At 54.0% G+C, this 21,238-nt stretch overlaps 1 protein-coding gene across 1 annotated transcript in view; it reads left to right on the top strand.

Annotated features, from left to right (window-relative positions):
- ZNF185 (zinc finger protein 185 with LIM domain) overlaps positions 1 to 21,018 on the top strand; it is a 30,230-nt gene extending 9,212 nt beyond the window's left edge. The window contains exons 7-32 of the mRNA XM_058848090.1: positions 319 to 387; positions 1,288 to 1,368; positions 2,518 to 2,601; positions 3,430 to 3,468; positions 4,117 to 4,200; positions 5,241 to 5,318; positions 6,018 to 6,098; positions 6,495 to 6,563; positions 7,181 to 7,252; positions 7,449 to 7,493; positions 7,795 to 7,878; positions 8,958 to 9,041; positions 9,411 to 9,494; positions 9,642 to 9,749; positions 10,453 to 10,545; positions 10,940 to 11,020; positions 11,745 to 11,846; positions 12,326 to 12,478; positions 12,937 to 13,044; positions 13,271 to 13,366; positions 14,331 to 14,408; positions 15,660 to 15,728; positions 17,008 to 17,082; positions 17,897 to 17,999; positions 18,554 to 18,652; positions 19,369 to 21,018. Coding sequence (XP_058704073.1) covers positions 319 to 387; positions 1,288 to 1,368; positions 2,518 to 2,601; positions 3,430 to 3,468; positions 4,117 to 4,200; positions 5,241 to 5,318; positions 6,018 to 6,098; positions 6,495 to 6,563; positions 7,181 to 7,252; positions 7,449 to 7,493; positions 7,795 to 7,878; positions 8,958 to 9,041; positions 9,411 to 9,494; positions 9,642 to 9,749; positions 10,453 to 10,545; positions 10,940 to 11,020; positions 11,745 to 11,846; positions 12,326 to 12,478; positions 12,937 to 13,044; positions 13,271 to 13,366; positions 14,331 to 14,408; positions 15,660 to 15,728; positions 17,008 to 17,082; positions 17,897 to 17,999; positions 18,554 to 18,652 — 2,119 coding nt within the window. The 3' untranslated portion in view covers positions 19,369 to 21,018. The remainder of the gene's footprint in view (positions 1 to 318; positions 388 to 1,287; positions 1,369 to 2,517; positions 2,602 to 3,429; positions 3,469 to 4,116; positions 4,201 to 5,240; positions 5,319 to 6,017; positions 6,099 to 6,494; positions 6,564 to 7,180; positions 7,253 to 7,448; positions 7,494 to 7,794; positions 7,879 to 8,957; positions 9,042 to 9,410; positions 9,495 to 9,641; positions 9,750 to 10,452; positions 10,546 to 10,939; positions 11,021 to 11,744; positions 11,847 to 12,325; positions 12,479 to 12,936; positions 13,045 to 13,270; positions 13,367 to 14,330; positions 14,409 to 15,659; positions 15,729 to 17,007; positions 17,083 to 17,896; positions 18,000 to 18,553; positions 18,653 to 19,368) is intronic.
- The last annotated feature ends 220 nt before the right edge of the window (positions 21,019 to 21,238 follow it).

Below are 21,238 nucleotides of genomic sequence, written 5' to 3'. Positions count from 1 at the left end.
GGGCTCATTTGGGAACTGGTTTGGAGCAGGGGGGAAGATGAAGGCTGGAATGTTTGGTTTTGATGGGATTTTTGGAGGGTTTTTTAACCTGTCTTGTGCGAGGCGCTCACGTTTGATTCTCGCAGGTCAGATCTGGGGTGATGCTGGTTTCCCCCTTCCTGCAGAGCTGCGAAGGGAAGGGAAGGGAAGGGAAGGGAAGGGAAGGGAAGGGAAGGGAAGGGAAGGGAAGGGAAGGGAAGGGAAGGGAAGGGAAGGGAAGGGAAGGGAAGGGAAGGGAAGGGAAGGTCACATTCCCAGGTGTGGTTTGTGTCCCCCCAGCACTGCCCTGAAGGGCCAGAGCCGCTCCCCCTCGGGCTACAGGATGACCACGGAGGACTACAAGAAACTGTGAGTGTGCAAAGGGCGCAGCTCCTGCTGTCCCTGCTCAGGGCGAGCCCTGGGAACACCCTGGGAGCTTCCACTGGGAATTCCAGGGGTTCCCTGTCGCTAAAGGACACGGAATGATTCACCCCAACAAGTCTCAGTGGTGTGACACGAAAAGAAGTAACTTTATTTTTTTGACTCCAGTATTTATAGATTCTCAACAATGACCAGGGGTTGGATAATTAAGTTACCACCTTCCCAATCACACTGCTCATGTGGAGCATCCATCAAAAGATGTTTCTTAGAAGGAATGTGATTAACAACTTATGTTTATAGGACTTTCATGGGAAAGGAACTAAAACTATGAAAACATTATCAGAAGGTTTGGTTTTCAGGGTGACATCTCACCCTTTCTTCTTTAAAAAAAGAAAAATGAACAGGGAAAATGAACAATATTTTAAACAATCAAAAAGGAAAATAACAAAGAAAATAAACAATGTTCTCAACAGTCAGAAGGCTCCAGTTTCAGGTGATAGTTCCCAGGTCTCGGTGGGCCAGGAGGAGCCCCTTGAGCTGGCACTGACCTTGGTGTGAGGGGATTTTAGCAGCAGGAAGGAGTGGAGGGAGCAGCCTGGAATTCTGCAGGTTTGGAGCATTCCTGGAGCCTGGAGAAAGGGGGATGCCCGTGGCAGAGCAGCACTGTGGGCATTTCCTGCCCAGCTTCTCGTGACTCTGATCCAAAATGGGCTTGGGGCCTCTGGACTAAGGGAAAACTCCTACAGGGAAACGTGCACCCCTGTGGGAAATACAGGCGTCTTCCAGGGTCTGAACCGATCCCTTGGATTCACCTCTGGCTGCTGCTGCCCCTGCCCCAGGCACAGCAGCGATTCCCTGACCTGGCTCTCCCTTCCCTCCCCATCCCAGAGCTCCGTACAACGTCAGGCAGAAATCCATGGATGCGGACGAGGAGGACGCGCCTTTCTCCCCGGACGAGCACAAGAAGAGGTGAGGCCTGGAGGTGGCTGCAGGGACAGTGACGAGCTCTGCTCCATCCTGGAGGGGTGCTGGATGTGGACATGGAGCAGGGCTGGGTGAGATCCGAGGGGAGCCAGGGTTTCTCCAGGAAGCACGGGCCACCGCGCTCCCGACAGAGCGGGATTCAGCGCCTGACGAGATGCGGCCTGACAGCGCAGCCCAATTAACCCGGCAGCGGGCAGGGAACCCGCGGAATGCCCCGGGAAACGGGAATGTGCACACACAGCCAGCAGGGAACCCAGCTCCCCCTGCTCTCCCAGCAGGGCTGTCCTTCTCCGGGCAGGAATAGGCTCAGAGAATCATCCCGGAATGGTTTGGGTGGAAGAGACCTCAAAGCTCCTCATGTCCCATGGGCAGGGACACCCCCCGCTGTCACAGGCTGCTCCAAGCCCTGCCCAGCCTGGCCTGGGACACTTCCAGGGATCCAGGGGCACAGGACAGGGATGGGAACAGGTCTGGTCTCTCTGGCTGCAGCCTTTGATGGAGTTTGAGGACTCTTTTCCTCAACCACAAGAGCTGGACAAAGGGAAACTTGGTCACTGTCCCCTGGGATCCAACTACTCAAGAGCTGGAGAGGGGCTTTGGATGAGGGGTGGAATGGCCAGAGGGCAGGGCTGGATGGGATACTGGGCAGGAATTGTTCCCTGGCAGGGTGGGCAGGTCCTGGATCCCTGGGAGTGATCCCTTCTCCCGTGGGATGCTCCGTGGAGGTGTCAGCCACAGAGCCACATCCCATTCTTCTGTCCATGGAATCCAATAGTGCAGCAGTTCAGCTCTGAGAGGGATTGTCCAGCCCTGGCACAGCTGCTCCAGTGGTGGAGTCCCCATCCCTCCCATCCCTGGAAGTGTCTGGAAACCCTGTGGCACTTGAGGACGTGGCTCGGTGGTGACCAGGGTGGTCGTGCTGGTTGATGCTCGGCCCGGATGGTTTTAAAGGTGTTTTCCAACCTGAGCCATTCCATGATTCCATGAAATCAGCTCCCCAGAGAGCAGGAGCCCTGCCAGGGTTAGCCCCAGTCTCCAGTGGGTTATTCCTCACTCATCCAAGGCTCCAGCCAGTCAGGAGTGCCAGGAGGAGCAGGATGTGACCCCTTCCCTTCCTGCCTCCCTCCCCTCCAGGACAGAGGCTGCCAACAGCGTCCTGCGGCGCTCGGCCGGCCGGGAGCGCGCCTACGTCCTGTCCGCCGCCAAGAAGAGCAACGGGTGAGTTCCAGAGGTGGGAATGGGGCAGCAGCCAGGGCAGGGGGGCTGGAGGTGAAGGGAACCTCCCCTACACAGCAGCCAAGGACAGGCCACAAAGGTGCTGCGAGGGCTGGAGCTCCTTCCCTGCGAGGAGAGAGCTGGGGGGGCTCACCTGGAGAGGAGAAGGATCCAGGGAGAGCTCAGAGCCCCTCCCAGAGCCTAAAGGGGCTCCAGAAGAGCTGGAGAGGGACTGGGGATAAGGGATGGAGGGACAGGACACAGGGAATGGCTCCCACTGCCAGAGGGCAGGGATGGATGGGAGATTGGGCAGGAATTGTTCCCTGGCAGGGTGGGCAGGCCCTGGCACAGGTGCACAGAGCAGCTGGGGCTGCCCCTGGATCCCTGGAATGTCCAAGGCCAGGTTGGACATTGGGGCTGGAGCACCTGGGACAGTGGGAGGTGTCCCTGCCATGGCAGGGGGTGAGGCTGGAAAATCTTTAAGATCCATTCCAGCCCAAATCATTCCATGGGATCTGCAGGTTTCTGCAGAACTGGGAGATCCTCCAAGTATTCCCTCTCGAGAGGGATGAAATTTCCAGAAAACCATGGGAGTCCCTAATTCCCTAAGGGGATCAAGAGTCCCATTTTCAGCCTCAGTCCTCCCGCTGCTCTCCGAGGTTTTGTTGGATTATTTCACTGGGAGCTTGCCCAGCTGTGCCCGCCCTGGTCGGGGCCAGCTCTGCCCAGAGGGGTGACAGGACCTGGGGTGGGGTCCTGGGGGCTCTGCCCCTGCCCAGGGAGTGCCTTTCCCTCCAGTCCTTTAACTGCCCCTTAATCCTCCCTCCGCAGGAGCCCAACTCAGGAGTTCCCAGCCCTGTTTGCCAAGAGGTGGGTGCTGGGGAGCCCTGCTGGGGCTGGCTGCGAGTGCCAGGCTGGGACAGCAGATCCCGGGAGTTTCACAGCAGAGCAGGAACAATTCCTTGGAAAAGGAATGCTGGGGGTTGGATCCCGCTGGCTGTTTTTGGGGAGAAGCGGTGTTGGAAATGCTGGGAATGCAATCCTGAGGGTGCTTTGGGTTCTGGGCAAACTGAAACTGGGGAGATTGAGTCCCAGCTCTCCTGTTTGCTGGGAAGCTGCTCCAGCCAGCCAGGAGAATTCTCCACAGACAGGGCACAGGGAAAGGTGCCCAGGGCTCCAGGAGAATTCTCCACAGACAGGGCACAGGGAAAGGTGCCCAGGGCTCCAGGAGAATTCTCCACAGACAGGGCACAGGGAAAGGTGCCCAGGGCTCCAGGAGAATTCTCCACAGACAGGACACAGGGAAAGGTGCCCAGGGCTCCCTCTGGAATCCAAAAACTCGGCTGATGCTGCTTGGAAAAGTCCCGCTGACCTGGCTGCATTCTGCCCCTTGGGATGCTCAGCAGGAACAGCAGGAACAGCCTGCTCAGGAAACAGGGAAAACAGGGATAAACTGCCTGGAGAGCTGCAGGAACAGAGGAGATGATGTGGCACGTGTCTCTCTCTCCCTGTGGAAAGGATCGAGATAGAAGAGGAGGAAGGACAGCAGAGGAGGAGCCCGACGGTGCCGGCTCCATCCAGCTTTGCTCTGGACAGCAGCAGGTGGGATATTCCAGCCTGGGATAAATGCATTTATCAGCTGCACAAACACAGCCAGGCCTGCAGGGTTTGCAGAGCAGGGGAAACCCTGGGGATGGAAACAGCTCCCGCTGGGATAAACGGGATAAAATCGGTCACTAAATCCGAGTATTCCAGCAGAAAGGCAGATGTGAGTGACAGCAGAGCCACAGAGCACAGGGACACTGCTCAGGCAGCAACACAGGAGCTCTGGGCACAAAACAGCATTTGTGCTCTCGTGGGAGAAGCTCCTAAAAGACACCTGGGTTAATGTTTTATTATTTAAATTTATTATTGTATTTAAATTTATTTTAATTTATTTTATTTTAATTTATTTTATTTTAATTTATTTTATTTTAATTTATTTTATTTTAATTTATTTTATTTTAATTTATTTTATTTTAATTTATTTTATTTTAATTTATTTTATTTTAATTTATTTTATTTTAATTTATTTTATTTTAATTTATTTTATTTTAATTTATTTTATTTTAATTTATTTTATTTTACTTTAGTTTTATTTTATTTTAGTTTTATTTTTGTTATTTATTTTTGTTATTTATTTTTGATTATTTTATTTCTAATTATTTCTGATTATTTCATTTCTAATTATTTGATTTTTAATAATTTTATTTTTGTTATTTATTTCTAATTATTTTGTTTTAATTATTTATTTTAAATTACTTTATTTTTAGTTATTTTATTTATGTTTATTGGTCTATGTTTATATATATTCGATATATAAATAATAAAATAATAAACATAAATACAATAATATTATTACATCAATAATACAAATACACTATTAATAATAGTAATAATTAAAGTAATAAAATATGAATTATAGCAACAATAAATTATTACATATTGTTATATGTTGTATATATTATATTATTTATTATTATATAAATTAATAAATAACAGAAGATAAAAATTTAAATATTTACTGAAATATAGATAATTTAAAAATATTATATTTGTTTATATTAATTTATAATTGTTTTTGTGGGGTTTTTTTTTGTCAGTGCTAATGGGCTGAGAAAAAGCAGCCCTGGATCTTCCTGGGATGAGCCAAAGGCGGCAGCAGCAGCGTCTCCCTCCAGGTGAGAATTCCAGCAGAGCCAGGGTGGGTGGGACAGCTTGGGCTGAAGGTCAGAGACCTCTGTGGGCACCGCTCTGGGAAAGGGGAGGAACCAAATCCACCTTTCCATGGGAACCTTTCCTGGATGCAGATCTCTCCATAAAGATTTTATGGCTGAAATCTGTGTCTGACAATATCCCGACACAAGGGCTCGAAACCCAAAAGGAAAAAATGCCAAAGGCAGAATCCTGGGATGGTTTGGGTTGGAAGGACCTTAAAGCCCATCCAGTCCCACCTTCCACTACCCCAGGGTGCTCCAAGCCCTTCCAGCTGAACCCTCTCTTGCCAAACAGGAGTCAGGGAATAATTTCCAGTTGTCTTCTGGTGTTTTTGACTGAATCCATGCCTGGAGTATGGAAAAGGTGGAATAGTTCTCGCTGCAAACAGCGCAAAAAACAGCTCAAAAAGGACAGCTGCCCTTGTCCTGCTGCTTTTACTGGTGTGTCACTGCAGAAACTGGAAATTCCTGGCAAAATCAGTGCTTTGAATTTAAAACTCGCTCCTGAGAAGATGACTTTGCCAGGGAGTGGATTGAGAGGGGGGATGATTCATTCCCATTTTCTTCATTCCCATCAGGAACACGCCGGTGCAGGGCAGATTTGCTGCAGTTGGAGCTGCTTTGACCAGGAATGACAATTTTGTCCTTTTTCCTCCCTTGCAGCCCCAAACCAGGCAGCAGGAGCCAAACATCCCCATCCCTGAGTGACACCTCGGGGAAAATCTCCACTTCTGCTGAAACCAGGTGGGTGTGGAGCCCTGCAGCAGCCTCAGGATCCCTGAGGGCAGGATGGGGAATCCAGCCCTGCCTGGGGACATCCCCTGGAGACACAAAATCCTCCAGGAGCAGCACACAACAGCAAACTCCACACAGGGAATTCCGGGCAAGGGGCAAAACCATCCAGGAGGAAATGTTCTCAGATGGAAGCCAAGGGCTTCCCACAGTTTGAGCATTTCCCAGCTCTGTGCTGGGAATGTGAATCCAAACCTGCAGCCCTTTCCATCGGCTCAGCTGATGGTTTTCCCTTTGATTTTTCCTCCCCTCTTCCTGCCCCGTTCACAGCTCCCTTGCAGCACCGCTCTGTGCAGCTCCTGTGGCTCCTCATCTCCCTCCCTCACGCTCCTGCTGTTTTCCCTGCAGGAATGGTGAGCACAGACAGGCCCTGGATGGGAAATTCTCCTTGGGAACGGTGTCCCAGCGTGGGGATGGGTAAGGAATGGGCAGGGGATGCTGCTGGACCAAGGATTTTCTGGGGAACAGCAGCTCCCTGCCAGCCCTGGGCTGCACTCCAAGAGCAGCATCTGCTGGCAAAGCTGCAGCCTGCCAGAGATCTCCTCTCTTCCCTCTCTCCTCTGGGATTCTCCTCCCTGCGTTTTGGATTTTGCTGCTCCCTTTGCCTCCCCTGCCCTTCCCCAGCACTGTCCCACCTCCAAGGGTGGAGGAGTGGAGGGTGCAGCCTGGAATTCTGCAGGTTTGGAGCATTCCTGAAGCCTGGAGAAAGGGGGATGCCGTGGCAGAGCAGCACTGTGGGCATTTCCTGCCCAGCTTCTCGTGTCCCAGAGCATGGCTCTGATCCAAAATGGGCTTGGGGCCTCTGGACTAAGGGAAAAACTCCTTGGTGGCCGCTGGCTGCTGGTGCTGGTCCATGGTTCCGTGATCTGTGACCTGCAGCCTGGCCCAGCGGGCTGGGGAATGCAGCCCTGCCCATCCTGATGGAGACATTGAACCCCATTGTGTTCCCCAAATAAATATCTGCACATTTCTCCAGGGTGATACCTTACAAATGCTGACAGGTCCCATTTTCACTGGAATTTTCCTTTTCCTAGTGACAAAGCTCTGAAGGAAAAGCCTGAGAGGTTCCCATGGGATGAAGGAACCCCCAGAGCCACGAATGGAAGGTAGAGCCACTGTGGGATTCCTGGGCACTGCACAATCCACAAAACCCTGTTCTGGAGCTGGCTGGAATCTTGGAATGGATATTTACTGGTGGAAAAGCAGATTCCATCTGGGCTTTGTACAACTGCTCTCTCCCCTGTGAAGTGCATAGGGAAAGTGACTGCAGGACGTGGCTCAAGTTGTGTCTCTCTTTTCCAGATTTCCTGAGCACACAGAAGCCAATAATGGGTTTTACCCGCCAGAGTAAGTAGAAAATTCCCCTTTTCTCCTTCATTTTAGGGCTGGGGGTTTTTCTCCTGACCTGGGACTGCCCTGTGGGTCTGACCCAGCCACTCCAAAGGCCTGGGATCTTCCAGCTGCTTTCCTCACACGAGGACGAGCGGGTTGGATTTGGGGCTCAGCCCTTCAGGAAATTCCCAGAGCTAAGCAGGAGGGAGGAGAAGCCGTTCCACCAGAGCCAGGAAAACCTCGTGGTGGATGTTCTTCCTCCTTGGTGTTCTCCTCTTGCTGAGCTTCCTGTGGGACCAACCCCCTTCTCTCACAGGTGCAGCTCTGGTTGCTGGGACAGAGCTGGGGATGCTCCGGAGAAGCTGCTCCGTCCATCCGAGCCCTCCCTGGGTGACACCAGGTGTGACCCTGCACGGGGGCTGGGGCTGGGAATAAACAACTTGTCCAGAGTAGAGCTGGGATTAGGATCCAAACTGGGCAACAAAGCAGCTGGGAAAGGAAAATCCTGCGTGGGTAAACAGCAGGAATGGCATCTTTCCGTTCACTCTTACACAACTTCATCCCAGCGGAGCAGAATTCAGGAGGAATTTCCCCATGGAAAGGGTTCCCAGGCCTTGGCAGGGGCTGCCCAGGGAGGGTTGGAGTTCATCCCTGGAGGTGTCCAAGGAGGGGCTGGAGGTGGCACCCAGAGCTCTGGGCTGGGGACAAGGTGGGCATCGGGCACAGCTTGGATTTGATGATCCCAGAGGAGTTTTCCAGCCTCAGGAGCTCTGGGAGCAGATCCAGCAGCTTCAGCCCTGCCTTTAGTGCCTCCATCCCACACGGTTTGAGCCTTTGGTCCCCTGACATTGCCAGAGGTGCGGGGTCAGGGGGGAATTGCTGCTGTTGGCAGCACTGAGCTCCCTGGAGCTGCTTCCCTCCCTTGTCCATTATTCTGGGATTCATTTCCATGTCTTGGCACAACAAAGGCCTTGAGGTGAGCAGATTTCAGGGCCAGGTTGGACACTGGGACTCAGAGCAGCCTGGGACAGTGGAAGGTGTCCCTGCCCATGGCAGGGGTGGCACTGGATGGGCTTTAAGGTCCTTCCAACCCAAACCATTCCATGATTCCTCGATCCTAGGAAATGAATTCAGCCCCCTGAGCTGAGGTGAGGAGGGTGCCACAGCCTGGAGCTGCTGCTGGGGATGTGGGAATGTCTTCTCCAATGTTGTGCTTTGTCCAGGTGCTCCATCCTGGGCCAGGACAGGAAATTCCTGTATGGAGATGTGTGGGAATTGAATCCCAGTAACTTCCCCAGTTCCCCCACCAGCCTCTCCTCTCTTGGTTAGGATGGAAAATGGGTTTTTCTGAGGGAAAATCAGTTCTCTTAGACAATTCTTTCCTGTTTCCTGGGCTGATACAAAGTGCAGCGTTGCTGTTCCATACAGATCCCCTGGAAACTTTTGGAAGCTCTAAATTCCCTGGGTTTTTTTTGCCAGGTCACCCTTGCAGTCTGATGTCCCTTTTCATCCCACTGAGAGAACCCCTGTGCACATCGAGGACACAGAATATTCCTTTAAAAGGTAAGAGTAGGGTGAATTTAATGGGTGCAGGAAGAATCCTGAGGATTAAGGGAAACCTGAATGGGCAGGCACAGAAAGAGGCTCCTCACCCTGCTTTTATCCCAAGGATGGAGACAACTGAAACTGAAATAAACCAAGAGCTTTGTGTTGTATCCCTCTCCATCTCCTTTGAGACCAGACAGGTTTTTCCTCCTCTTGTGTTCTCCGTGGGGTTCAGTCAGTCCCTTTTCATTCCCTGATAATCCAGGGATGCTGCAGCAGCAGCACGGGGCTGGAAGCAGCTGGATCCAGGGACATGGAGAGTCCTGGAGAAAAGCAGAGCAGTGCCAGGATCCCCTTTTTAGGGATGTGGTGGGTGTTGCTTTCCAGGTCTGTCCTGGGCTATGAGGAGAGGAGCAGCTCCACCAATCCTGAGGGCCCATCCCACCACCAGCCCTACTGGGATGAGACAAGGTGAGCACTGGGGGGACTGGGAGGTTTGGGACTGGTGATTTGGGATGTTTGGAACGGCTCTGGCCAAACTGGCTCCTGCTCCTCTCCAGGGAATGGGTGTCTGCCCATCCCAGCATGGATTTTCCCACTCCTGGCTCTCTGGTTTAGGTTCCTGGACTCACCCAGCCTCAGTGAGAGGGGCCAAGGAGCTCCTGGCCATGACACCCCCCCTGAGCCCCCCAGGCTGAAGGATCCCCCTGAGCCCAGCAGGGCCAGGTAAGGATTGGGATATTCCCCCAGCTTCTCCTGTGGGATGAGGGTCATTCCTTGGGCATCTCATCCCCTGCTGATAAATATCCCCCCAGGTTCTCCTTTCCATAGAACAAGGAATTGTTGAAGCTGGAAAAGACCTTTGGGATCAAATCCAAGCGTCAGCCAGCACCATCACCATGTTCAGCACCAATTCATGTCCCCAAGTGCCACATCCACACATTTCCTGAACGTTTCCAGGCCTTGACAATCCTTTCCATGCAGAATATTTTCCCAATATCCAACCTAAATCTCCCCTAGTGCAACCTGGGATCTTTTTGTGCCTGATTCTAGTGCTGCTTCTGCTGGATGAACCTTTTACCATGCTTTTACAGGAAAACCTGGGAGGAAATATCCTCCTTGGCTGGAGCCATCAAACCCTGTCCAGCTGGAGCTGCTTCCTAGACTTTAAATTTGGGTCTCTAGGAAGAGATAAATTAAGGGAGAGCAATAAAATTTGGCATTAGACTTCATGGTCTGGTTTTGAACTTCCCCACTCAGGGCTGGGTGTACACATGGAAGGACTTTATGGACTGATTTCCTTTCTTTTGTCCATATTTTCCAGCTAAATTGGAAGAGCTGAGGCTCTTGGTGAAACTGGGCTCCCTCCCAGGTGTGTCAGTGAGAGCACCTTGGAGTCAGGGGGTGACCAGAGCGTTCCTCTCCCCAGGTCTGAGCTGTGCTCCCAGGACACTGCTGGCAGCAGGGACAGGGATGTGGGAATGTCATCCTGCCTGCAGAGGGAGGAAACCGCAGCAAGAAGGCAAGAGAAATAATGGGGCTGCTTTTCCTGGTGGGGAATTTGGTGCAGGGAGCTCTGGGGGAGGCACTAAAGGTGCCATGGTTGGGATTCTTCCTTTCAGCCCTGTTTCTTAAGAGGCCTGGATTTTCCATCTGGGTTTTTTCACATCCCTTTGGGTTATTTGAGGACTTGGGTTAGTGCTGGGTGGTTGCATTTGATGATCTTAAAGGGCTTTTCCAACCTAAGCAATTCCGTGATTCCACGATTCTGTCTGGAACATTTCCATGAAGGGATATTGCACTTTTTTATTTTTTCCCCTTGAGGCAGGAGATTCTCCAGGGGCTGCATCTCCATCCCACAGGAATTCTGTGCTCAGGGTGCTTCCACAGAACATAAAGGTCTCCTGTCTTGGCAGGTTGAGCTCTGTTCCTGCAGGAAGCAGCGTCCCAGCTCCAGAGATTCCACATGGCAATGAGTCTGAGCCATGCAGGGACAGGTACGGAGCTGGGCCACCAGGACACCCCTCACACACCCCCAGCTCTCCTTCCTGGCCTGTCCCAAGGCATCCAAATGCTCATTTCATGGCTTAGGGAATTCAGGAGCCAGTACAGACTCTGCCAGTGCCACCTTTCACCCTGGAAAGAGCAGAGCACTGCAGGGATCTCGCACAGGAATTGTTGCAGAGGATGTGGAGCTGCTGGAGAGAGCCCAGAGGAGCCACAGAGCTGCTCCAAGGCCTGGAGCCCCTCTGGAGCTGGGCTGGGAGAGCTGGGGGGGCTCACCTGGAGAGGAGAAGGATCCAGGGAGAGCTCAGAGCCCCTTCCAGGGCCTGAAGGGGCTCCAGGAGAGCTGGAGAGGGACTGGGGACAAGGGATGGAGGGACAGGACACAGGGAATGGCTCCCAGTGCCAGAGGGCAGGGATGGATGGGATTTTGGGCAGGAATTGTTCCCTGGCAGGGTGGGCAGGCCCTGGCACAGGTGCCCAGAGCAGCCCCTGGATCCCTGGAATGCCCAAGGCCAGGCTGGATGGGGTTTGGAGCAGCCTGGGACAGTGGGAGGTGTCCCTGCCATGGCTGGGGTGGCACCAGATGAGTTTTAAGATCTCTCCCAAGCTAAAGCACCGTGACACTGGTGCTGTGACAGTCACAGTGATCCTGCACAGTGGGGCAGGGTCACATGCAGGTGCTGGAACTCCTGACAGCTCTTTCCTCCCCACCAGGATCACTCTGGACTATGAGGGACAAACCAGTGCCAGCACAGACAGCCCCCGTGAGAGCCTGGGGGACTGGAGGCACAGCGAGCCCACCCCGGGGCCAGCCAGGTACGCTGGGGACATCCCTGTGGTGGTGCCACCAGTGGCTCTCAGCCTCATCCTTCGCTCCTTGGAACACTCCTGGCTGAAGCAGGGAGCCAGGGAATTTGCCCAATCCAACAGCACTGACCACAGGAGTACTGGGAGGGAATTGTTCCCCTGAGGGTGGGCAGGCCCTGGCACAGGTGCCCAGAGCAGATCCCTGGAATGCCCAAGGCCAGGCTGGACATTGGGGCTGGAGCAGCCTGGGACAGTGGGAGGTGTCCCTGCCCATGGCTGGGGTGGAATTGGGATGAACTTGGAGGTCCCTCCCAACCCAAACCACTCTGGGATTCTGGAATTCCCTCATCCTGTGATTCTGTTAACCTGTGGTGTCCCAGTTCTCCCAGGGGCAGGATCCACCCTCAGCAGACCCTGGACACTCGTGTGAGCTGCTCAGAGCAAAGACCCCCCTTGGATTTATGGTCACACTGGTTTTCATTCCTCAGCAGGTCTGAGTTCAGCTCCCAGGAGAGCGTTCCTGGTGCCCAGGAGTCCCAGCCCCCCGTGTCCCTGTTCCAGGACCGCCAGTCCTTCGGAGGCTCCGTGCCCAGCCACAGGATTCCAGGCTACGTGGACAGCCAGATGTTCAGCACCAGGAGGTGAGGGTTTGGGGGTGAAGGGTTTGGGATGCAGAGACAGGGAAAGCTGCTGGCATGGGACACCTTCCACTATCCCAGGCTGCTCCAAGCCCCATCCAGCCTGGCCTTGGACATTTCCAAGAATGGGGCAGCCACAGCTTCTCCAGGCAATCCGTTCGGGAATGCTTTGGGTTTGCTCAGGTGCTGGGTTTGGAGCCTGCTCTCCCTGTGGAGCACAGAACCGGCACAGGGAGAGCAGAGCATGGGGAAATGATGGATTCATGGAATCATGGAGTTCTCGTGGCTGGGAAAGGCCTCTGTGATCATCAGCTGTCAATCCAGTGCTGTCACATGCTCACCACCAAGCCACAGCCTCACATCCACACATTTCCTGGGTGCCAGAGCCCTGGCAGTGACTGTGAGCCCAGCGTGGGGACTGCAGAGATTCCTGCTGCTCAGGGTTTGTGTCTCCTCAGCAGGCCCAGCCCTGATCCCAAAGGGAGCGCTTTTCCCGGGAGCAGCAGCCCCAGGAGCAGCTGGTATGACAGTGCCAGGGGGCACGGGGACTTCAGCCCCCCTGCAGGACGGTGAGTGCAGGGCTGGGATCCCAGATTCCCAAACCAAGGAACTTCCCAGTGCCACGTTTCCATCCAGGTGTCCTGATCCACGTGCTGATTCCCTGGGTGTGAGCAGGTGTTGGCTGGGAGGGGTCAGTGCCCAGCAGGGAGATTCCAGCCCAGATTCCCACCCCGTGTGAGGATCCCTCAGCTGCCCAAACTCAGAGCTTGAGACTGTTCCACTTCCTCTCCCCAGCCACGAGTCCCTTCCCAGGGATCCCACCATGTCCATGTCCCAGAGAAGCCACAGGGTGCCGTTCTACATGGACAGCTTAAACTGTAACAGCACCAGGTAAACGGGGAGTCACCAGGGCTCCGAGGGAAACTTCCCAGAAATTTATGGAATAGGAGCCAGCAGGCAAAGCCAAAGAGCTGAGAGAGGGAGGATTGGTTTCCAGGGAGTGGATTCATGATCCAGAGGCACAGACCAGCTCTTAAACCATTCCTAGCTGAAGCTGCCTAGCAGAGGATCTGGGATACATCCAGAAAAATCCCTGTAGATTTTTCACTGTGTGGGAGGCCAGAAGAGAGAAACAGGAGAATGGGGAGCTGGTTGTTGGCCAGGAATGGCCTTTGCTACAGGAAAACAGAGGGAGGGTCCCTGTCCTGAGAATGTCAACGGTTAAATGACAGAACTGCTCCCAGGACAAGGCTGGTGGAAGGGGCAGGAGGTGTCCAGTGTGGAATTCCATTATCCTGCAGTCCCTCCTGGCAGTGCCAGCCCTCCCATGTGCTGTCTGATGCTCCTTGCAGCCACCAGAGCAAGGCTGAGGGCTGGATCTGTAACAGACAGTAGTTCTGGGGGTGAAGGGGAGGCACAAGATCCTTGGATTGGCTCCAGGAAAGGTCAGCCTCACTCCAGGTCTCATTGCTGGGCAGATGGACAGAGCTGTTTTCCATGGGGACAGTTCCACTGGCTTTGGGAATGTTCCCACCTCCTGCAATTCCTCCTGTGCCATTTCTCCCCGTGGCTGCTCCCAGTCAGGCTCCCACTCACTCAGCCCATCCTCACTGGAAGATCTCATTGAATCTTCTGTCTCATGGCCCCACAAGTGAGATTTCCCCAAATCCCTTCTCCAGGGAAACAATCCTGTCCTGTGGCAGACGTAGAAGGAGAAAGGATTTGGTTTGGTCCATGATAAGGTCTGGCAAAGGGCTGTGCTGTCCATCTGCCCTCCCAGCAGTGGCAGCCGCTCCTCTCCTGGCTGCCAGCTTGGATCCTGCCATGGCTCACAGAATTTTCCCTCTCTCCACAGGCTCCTCTCCAGCTCCAGTGAGAGGCTCTGCAGCTCCCACCACAGCTCTGGGTACCAGCCTGACTCCAGCACTGCTGGGTAAACAACCAAGGGGGGCACAATGCCCTCACTGCAGGATGGGGACATCCTGCCTGGTGAGGAATTCCAGCTTTGGCACCTGCCTGGTGTCACCCACTGTGGCCAGCAGGGTCAGGGCAGTGATTGTCCCCCTGTGCTGGGCACTGCTGAGGTGGTCCCACCTGGAATCCAGGGGTCACTTCTGGACAAGGCAGACCCTGAGGGGCTGGAGCCTGTCCAGGGAAGGGAACAGAGCTGGGAAGAGGGTGGAGAATTCCTGAGGGAGCTGGGAAAGGGGCTCAGCCTGGAGGAAAGGAGGCTCAGGGGGAATTTCTGGCTCTGCACAAGTCCCTGCCAGGAGGGGACAGCCGTGGGGTCGGGCTCTGCTCCCAGGGAACAGGGACAGGAGGAGAGGGAACGGCCTCAGGATGGGCCAGGGGAATTGAGGTTGGTGGTGGAAGTGTTCAGAAACTGTGTGGATGTGACACTTGGGTATGTGGTGTGGTGGTGACCATGGTGGTGGCACCATGATGATGTTAAAGGTCTTTTTCAAGATTAATGATTCCATGATGTAGAATGAGCCCAGGCTCAGTTTAAGTAAAAAAAAAAAAAGAGGTTTCTTTCCTTAGCCATGACAGGGCTTAGTGTAAGAAGGGAGGATTAATCCCAGCTTTTAGGCAGCAGTGGAAATGCACCATGGAAATGGAAAAGGCTGATTAATTCCTGTCAGAGCTGCAGGCAGAGGGTGGGGGACACAGGGCTCCCCTTGGAGCAGGGATGGGGCATGAAATTCTGCAGCTGGGATTGGAAAGAGGCAGGAATATGCAAGGGGGGTATAAAACCATCCCCCAAGCAGCCAGCAGCAGTTTACACACTGTCTGAAATCACTGGAGATAGTCCAGAGGTGGAACAGCCCCTGGGAGCAGCGCTGTGCCACAGGACTCGGTGGAGCGGGGGAGCTGGGAGCTCTCCCCGTGCCCATTGTGCGCCTAATCCTGACGGGAGCTGGGAAAGAATTATCCCTCAAACCCCTGACTGGATGAAAGGGTTACATTATCCATCCCATTCTTTCCAATTAACTCGATTTGTTTTGCTGGGGTAATTAGAGGAGTTGTTATTTAGCAACAATACGCAGATTTATTGGGGAACAACAGCATCCTGCTCCGAGCCTCTCCCGCACGTGTTCCGTGTCCAGGGGCACTCCCGGGCCCTGCCCGGCTCTGCCGAGCCCCAGCCGCTCTTTTCTCATGCAAACGATTCCCGTTTTCCCAGGAGAGGGATCCTCTTTGTCAAGGAGTATGTGAACACGGGCGGCTTTGCAGCCTCGCCGCGCCACGGCAGGTACGGAGCGATGGGGACAGCCGAGTCACCTCCCGTGTCACCTCCGGGTGGGACAGCCGTGTTCCCTCCCGTGTTCCCTCCCGTGTCACCTCCGGGTGGGACAGCCGTGTCACCTCCCGTGTCACCTCCGGGTGGGACAGCCGTGTCACCTCCCGTGTCACCTCCGGGTGGGACAGCCGTGTCACCTCCCGTGTCACCTCCCGTGTCACCTCCCGTGTCACCTCCCGTGTCACCTCCCGTGTCCCCCCCCGTGTCCCCCCCCGTGTCCCCTCCCGTGTCCCCGCCGGGTGTCCCCGCCGTGTGTCAGCCCGGCGCAGGGAGAGGTGCTCGGTCACCCAGCAGGATGGGGCAGCCGGAGCTGATCGGGCCCGGGCGGGTGTTGGGAGGGCTCTGTGCTCTCCTCCCGCTGTGCTGGTGACAGCAGAACCGTGTCCCGCTGCTCCCAGGGGACAGGGAAGCTCCTCCTGGAGTGGCTTGGTGTCTCTGGGGTGGATGGGAGCACCACGCTGCAGGTTTGGCACTGGGAGACACCTGGAACCAAATGATTGGAGTGCGAGAGGAGAATGTGGAGGCTGAGGGCTCTCACTGGAAAAACTTCATTGTATGAGTTTAAAAAAATGAAGTGGCACCATTTTCAAGCTTAAATCTTCAGTCCTTTGTGTTCTGCTCTGGTGAAGCTGCTCCAGACCAGCCCCAGTGTGACAAGAGCCCCATGCACATCATCCTCACGGTGATGTGGCACCAGTTCACACCAGTTTGGTGCTCCCTGCGGGCATTTTCCTCCCTCAGCGCTGGGCTGACATCCCTGCAGGAGCTGATGACACTCTGTAAATCTCCAGCCGGTCCCAGAGCTCAGCAAAGCTGCTGTCAGCAGCCAAAGATAAACCAAATATCCAGGAACCTCAGGCAGAGAGGGAACACTCAGCTGGATGAGGGATGAGACCCAGGATGTGCTCTGTGCCTTTCCCTGCATAACAGTGCAGGATTTGGAGCTGTAGCAGTGAGAAATGCTATTTGTAGGGGCCAAATGTAAACATTGATTATTTATTGGTTTTATTTTTATTATGTAAACATTTGGTGAGGCCAGAGTTTTGCCTGGAGAGTCCCCTCTGGGGGTACTGAGAGGTTCCTCTTTGTGTCCTGGGAAGGCACTTCGAGGACCTTCTCCCCAAGGAACAGGTAGCCAGGATATTCCAAATCATTGGGTTATGATTCCATCCGAGGTTCTCTTCCCACAAAGCACTGCCAAGAGCTGATATTTCCCTCCTTCGTTCCGCAGCCTTGTGGATTTGAGTGACCTGGAGAGAAGCAGCTACAGCCACCACAGTTACCTGTCCAGTGCTCCCCTGCACAGGTAGGACAGGGCAGGGCTGCCTGGTGGGGTTCATCCAATTCCCAATCAGAAATGATTTTAAGGGTTTGCTTTTTGAGGACACTGGGGTGTGTTTGGTGGAACAGCAGCACAATAAATGGAAATACAGCCAGGTGGGCTCCAAGTCAGACACCAGAGCAGGCCAACAAGGTGATCAGAGGGGATGGAACACCTCTCCTGTGAGGAAAGGCTGAGAGAATTGGGATTGTTCAGCCTGGAGCTGAGAAGCTTTGTGGTAACCTAATTGTGGCTGTCCAGTGCCTGAAGGGAGCCTGCAAGAAGAATGGAAAGGGATTATTTCCAAGGGCCTGGAGTGACAGGACAAAAGGGAATGTCTTCTTACCAACTGAGGGCAGGGATGGATGGGATATGGGGCAGGAATTATTCCCTGGCAGGGTGGGCAGGCCCTGGCACAGGTGCCCAGAGCAGCTGGGGCTGTCCCTGGATCCCTGGCAGTGCCCAAGGCCAGGCTGGACGGGGCTTGGAGCAGCCTGGGGCAGTGGGAGGTGTCCCTGTTGTGGCAGAGGGTGGGACTGGATGAGCTTTACAGTCCCTTCCGACCCACACCATTCCATGATTCCACAACTCTAGGATTCTGAGATCTGTCCTGCCCCACTGCTGTGGTCTCTGCACCCCTGGGACAGCACAGTCCCCTGTTCTGTCACTCACACGGTCCCACGTGTGGGAGCAGGCTGCTCATGGACAGCAGTGCTGATGGCTGGGATAAAGCCCTGGCAGCAGGGCTGGGACTGGAAGCAGAGCATCACAGAGGAACCCAGTGCCCTGTTCTTCCCAGGTCCAGTGAGCCCCTGTGCAGTTACTGCAGCCGGGAGATCCGAGACTGCCCCAAGATCATCATCGAGCACCTGAACATCCACTGCCACGAGTACTGCTTCAGGGTGAGCTCCAGTGCCTGTGCTGCTGGGAATGGTGGGGCTGGGAGCAGGGATCTTCCTGCAAATTCCATCCCCAGGCTTTCAGAGGGATATACGTGGGGTGTGCCAAATCCTTACCTCACACTGGGACAAAAAGAGTCAGGCAGCCACAGGTGTCCCCAGAAGGTTTTTCAGGTCCTTGAATAAATGTTAGAACAAGGAGAATTCTTTGTTATTGGCAGCACCCTCAGAACAGCCTCATGTCCTTGCCCCACTGTCCTTGGGGCAGAGTTGCTGCTTTGTGGTCTTTGTGCTCTAGTGGAGGTGGCTGAATCCTCAAACCCTGCAGGGTTTCCAAGGAAAGTGTGCGGGGATGTGGGCAGAGTGGGAGGAGGAGGGATGGGGAGTGTGGGAGGAAGAGGCCTGCAGGGACATTTGGCTGTTGCAGGAAAGTGCAGCCTCAAAGGTTGCATCCTCACGCCTTAATAAAATTATGCAGAGACCTCTGTCCCCTCCCTTCTGCTGCTCCTACGTGGGGTTTTGGTCATTGCCCAACCTCCTTGTTTTCCCTTTGGCAGTGTGGAATTTGCCACAAAGCGATGGGAGAGCTCCTGGATAAAATATTCATCCACCGGGACATTGTCCACTGTGACAAGTGCTACGAGAAGCTCTTCTAGGTGGGTTTCCAGAGCCCCTTTCCAAAGCCATTCCCAGGGGGACGGCTGGGTGAGAGCTCAGAGTTCACTGTGAAGGGCATTTAAACCCCCACATTTCCAGGGTGAGCAGGCAGGGATCTTCCTGGGCTGCTGGCTGGGAAGCAGTGACCTTGTTGCAGCGTTAGCTGGAAACTCACTGGCTCTGTCCCGGGGGCGGTGGTTGGAACCAGAACCTCGGTGACAAACAGGCTGTGGTGGCTTCCCGGGGGTGACAGGCTTGAGTGATGACAGAAATGTCCCTCAGAGGTGGAGAGTCCTCTTGGAAGGCAGTTGAAGGTTCCTCGCCGTGTCCTGGGCTGACCCCGTGCAGGGACGGCGTTCGGAGCTGTGACATTCCCCTGACAGGGACATGGGGCAGCCACTCCTTTACCTAAAGATCCTTTGAGCTGAAAACCTTTGGGAGGAGAGTAGAGCTGTGCATTCCAAAACAGACACGGTTTGGTTTTGTCTGATTATCTGGAAGGAGCGGGAGGTGCCGTGGCAGTGCTGGGGCTGGGAGACCTCGAGTGCTCCCGAGGAGGAGGAGGAGGAGGAGGAAGAGGAGGAGCAGGGAAGGAGGCTCCGGCCTCGCTGCTCCCCGTTCCTGCTACTGGGATGTGGCTGGTGCAGCCCATCCCCGCACGCTCCCGGCTCCGCCGCATTCCCGGTGGGATCAGCCGCTCTTTGTGTGCCTGCAGGGCCCCGCGGGGCTGGGAATGCTGGCCTGGGATCACCGCCACTGCTGCCTGCCCGAGACTGCAGAATTCCTGCTCCCGCTTCCCTGCGGTCCTTTTCCCTCTCGCCGCCCCCCGGCCGTGGATGAGTTCAGCACCTGCTGGCTGATGCTGTCACCTGCACCAGTGCGATGGGAAGGAGATAAGGCAGGCTCCTCCTCAGAGATAACATTTCCCAAGCCCCTCAGCCTGCCCTCAGCTGCAGGAAGATTCCCGGTATTCCCGGAGCTGGGAGTCGGGCACAGCTCCTCAGCTTTACCCCGGCTAATCGCCGCCACTCTCTCCTGATGATATCTGTATTTCTTTCCCTCGTGCAGCCAGGCTGGCACACAGGCACTGGGAGCCTTAAACACTAAATTTGGATTCTTAGGAGGGTTTGAGTTTAGTCCTCAGCAAAAGCCTATTTCTGCTTCTTTCAGCCCTAAATTCAGCCTAGAAATAGCTTCTGCCTGATTTCCATTTGCTTTCCCCAGGATTCCAGGAGCACTTGCAAACTCTGTTCTAATTGTGTGTCAGCTTTAATTCCCCTTCCTGCCTCTTCCCTGAGGATGCTGCAGCAGCACTTGTGGCTGCTGTGTGTTTGGGGAGATAAGTGTCCTTCCCCCGGTGTTAAACTCGGGTTCTGGGGGCAGGTGTCTGGTGCCAGAGCACTGCCATCTCAATCCCCTCTCCTGACAAAGAGCTCTGCTCAGCTGAAATCCCAATTTCTCCCCTCGCCACACCTCTCAATGCTGTAAACTATTCACAGCCCAAATTCTCACTAACGCTGAACTTCCAGCGGCTGCTGTGCCAAATAAAATCAGAATTTTAGCCCTTAACTCAGAGCTGAGAGGTTGGGAATGCTGAATACTGAAACCTGGAAGTCAGGTGTTTTCCAAGAGTCCAGATTTATGATGGGAAGCATTAGGAACCATAGAATGCCAGAATGATTTTGGGTTGGAAGGAGTTAGGTTTCATCTGCTCTGAAGTTCATGGGCAGGGACACCTTCCCCTATCCCAGGTTGCTCCAAGCTCCGTCCAGCCTGGCCTTGGACACTTCCAGGGATGCAGGGGCAGCCACAGCTTCCCTGGGCAACCAGGGCTTCCCCATCTTCACAGCCAAGAATTGATGGAAACCAAGCTTCTCCCAAAATCCTGTGATTACCTAGGGAAAAAGGAACCCTGATCCCCCCCGTGATGTTTTTGTGTTTGAGAGCAGCTGAGGGAGCTGGGAAAGGGGCTCAGCCTGGGGAAAAGGAGGCTCAGGGGTGACCTTCTGGCTCTGCACAACTCCCTGACAGGAGGGGGTTTTCCCCCTTAAAGATATGTATCCCCCAAAAGGAACCTGCAGCTATTATAAAAATGTTATGCTTTATAAATTGTATTGGCCTGAGCTTTGAAGAATTGCTGACTTACCCTCCATGAATAAAAAACAAATGAATTATTCAAAGAGGTGAATGTTCCTGGTATTTGTGGAGAAGGGTCACCTGCACACAGATTTTTCCTACGTGATGGATGAGGTCATGCATTTTCCTTCACAAAAAAAAGATCTTATTTCTCTTGGGCTCCTGCTGCTTGTGGGGACAAATCTTGACCAGGTTATTTCACATGAAATCAAATAAATAAATAAAGATATAAAAGGTATGAAATGTGCTGGTGGTGACTGAGCAGAAGTGGAGGCAAACCCATCCTGGCACAGGGAACTCTGCTTTTGGAAATCCCATCTTCTGCAAAGACCAAACCTTCCCAGAGCACCTGAAAATTTCCAGCAGAGTGACAAAATTAACACCAGCCCAGGTGACACCAGGACAGACCTTGGGCAGTGCCAGTGCTGGACGTTGTGTTCAGGCCAACC

Source organism: Poecile atricapillus, chromosome 12 (genome assembly GCF_030490865.1).
Source record: "Poecile atricapillus isolate bPoeAtr1 chromosome 12, bPoeAtr1.hap1, whole genome shotgun sequence".
NCBI lineage: Eukaryota > Metazoa > Chordata > Aves > Passeriformes > Paridae > Poecile > Poecile atricapillus.
Note: the sequence above shows the minus strand (reverse complement) of the source record. Positions and strands in the feature narration are given on the sequence as shown.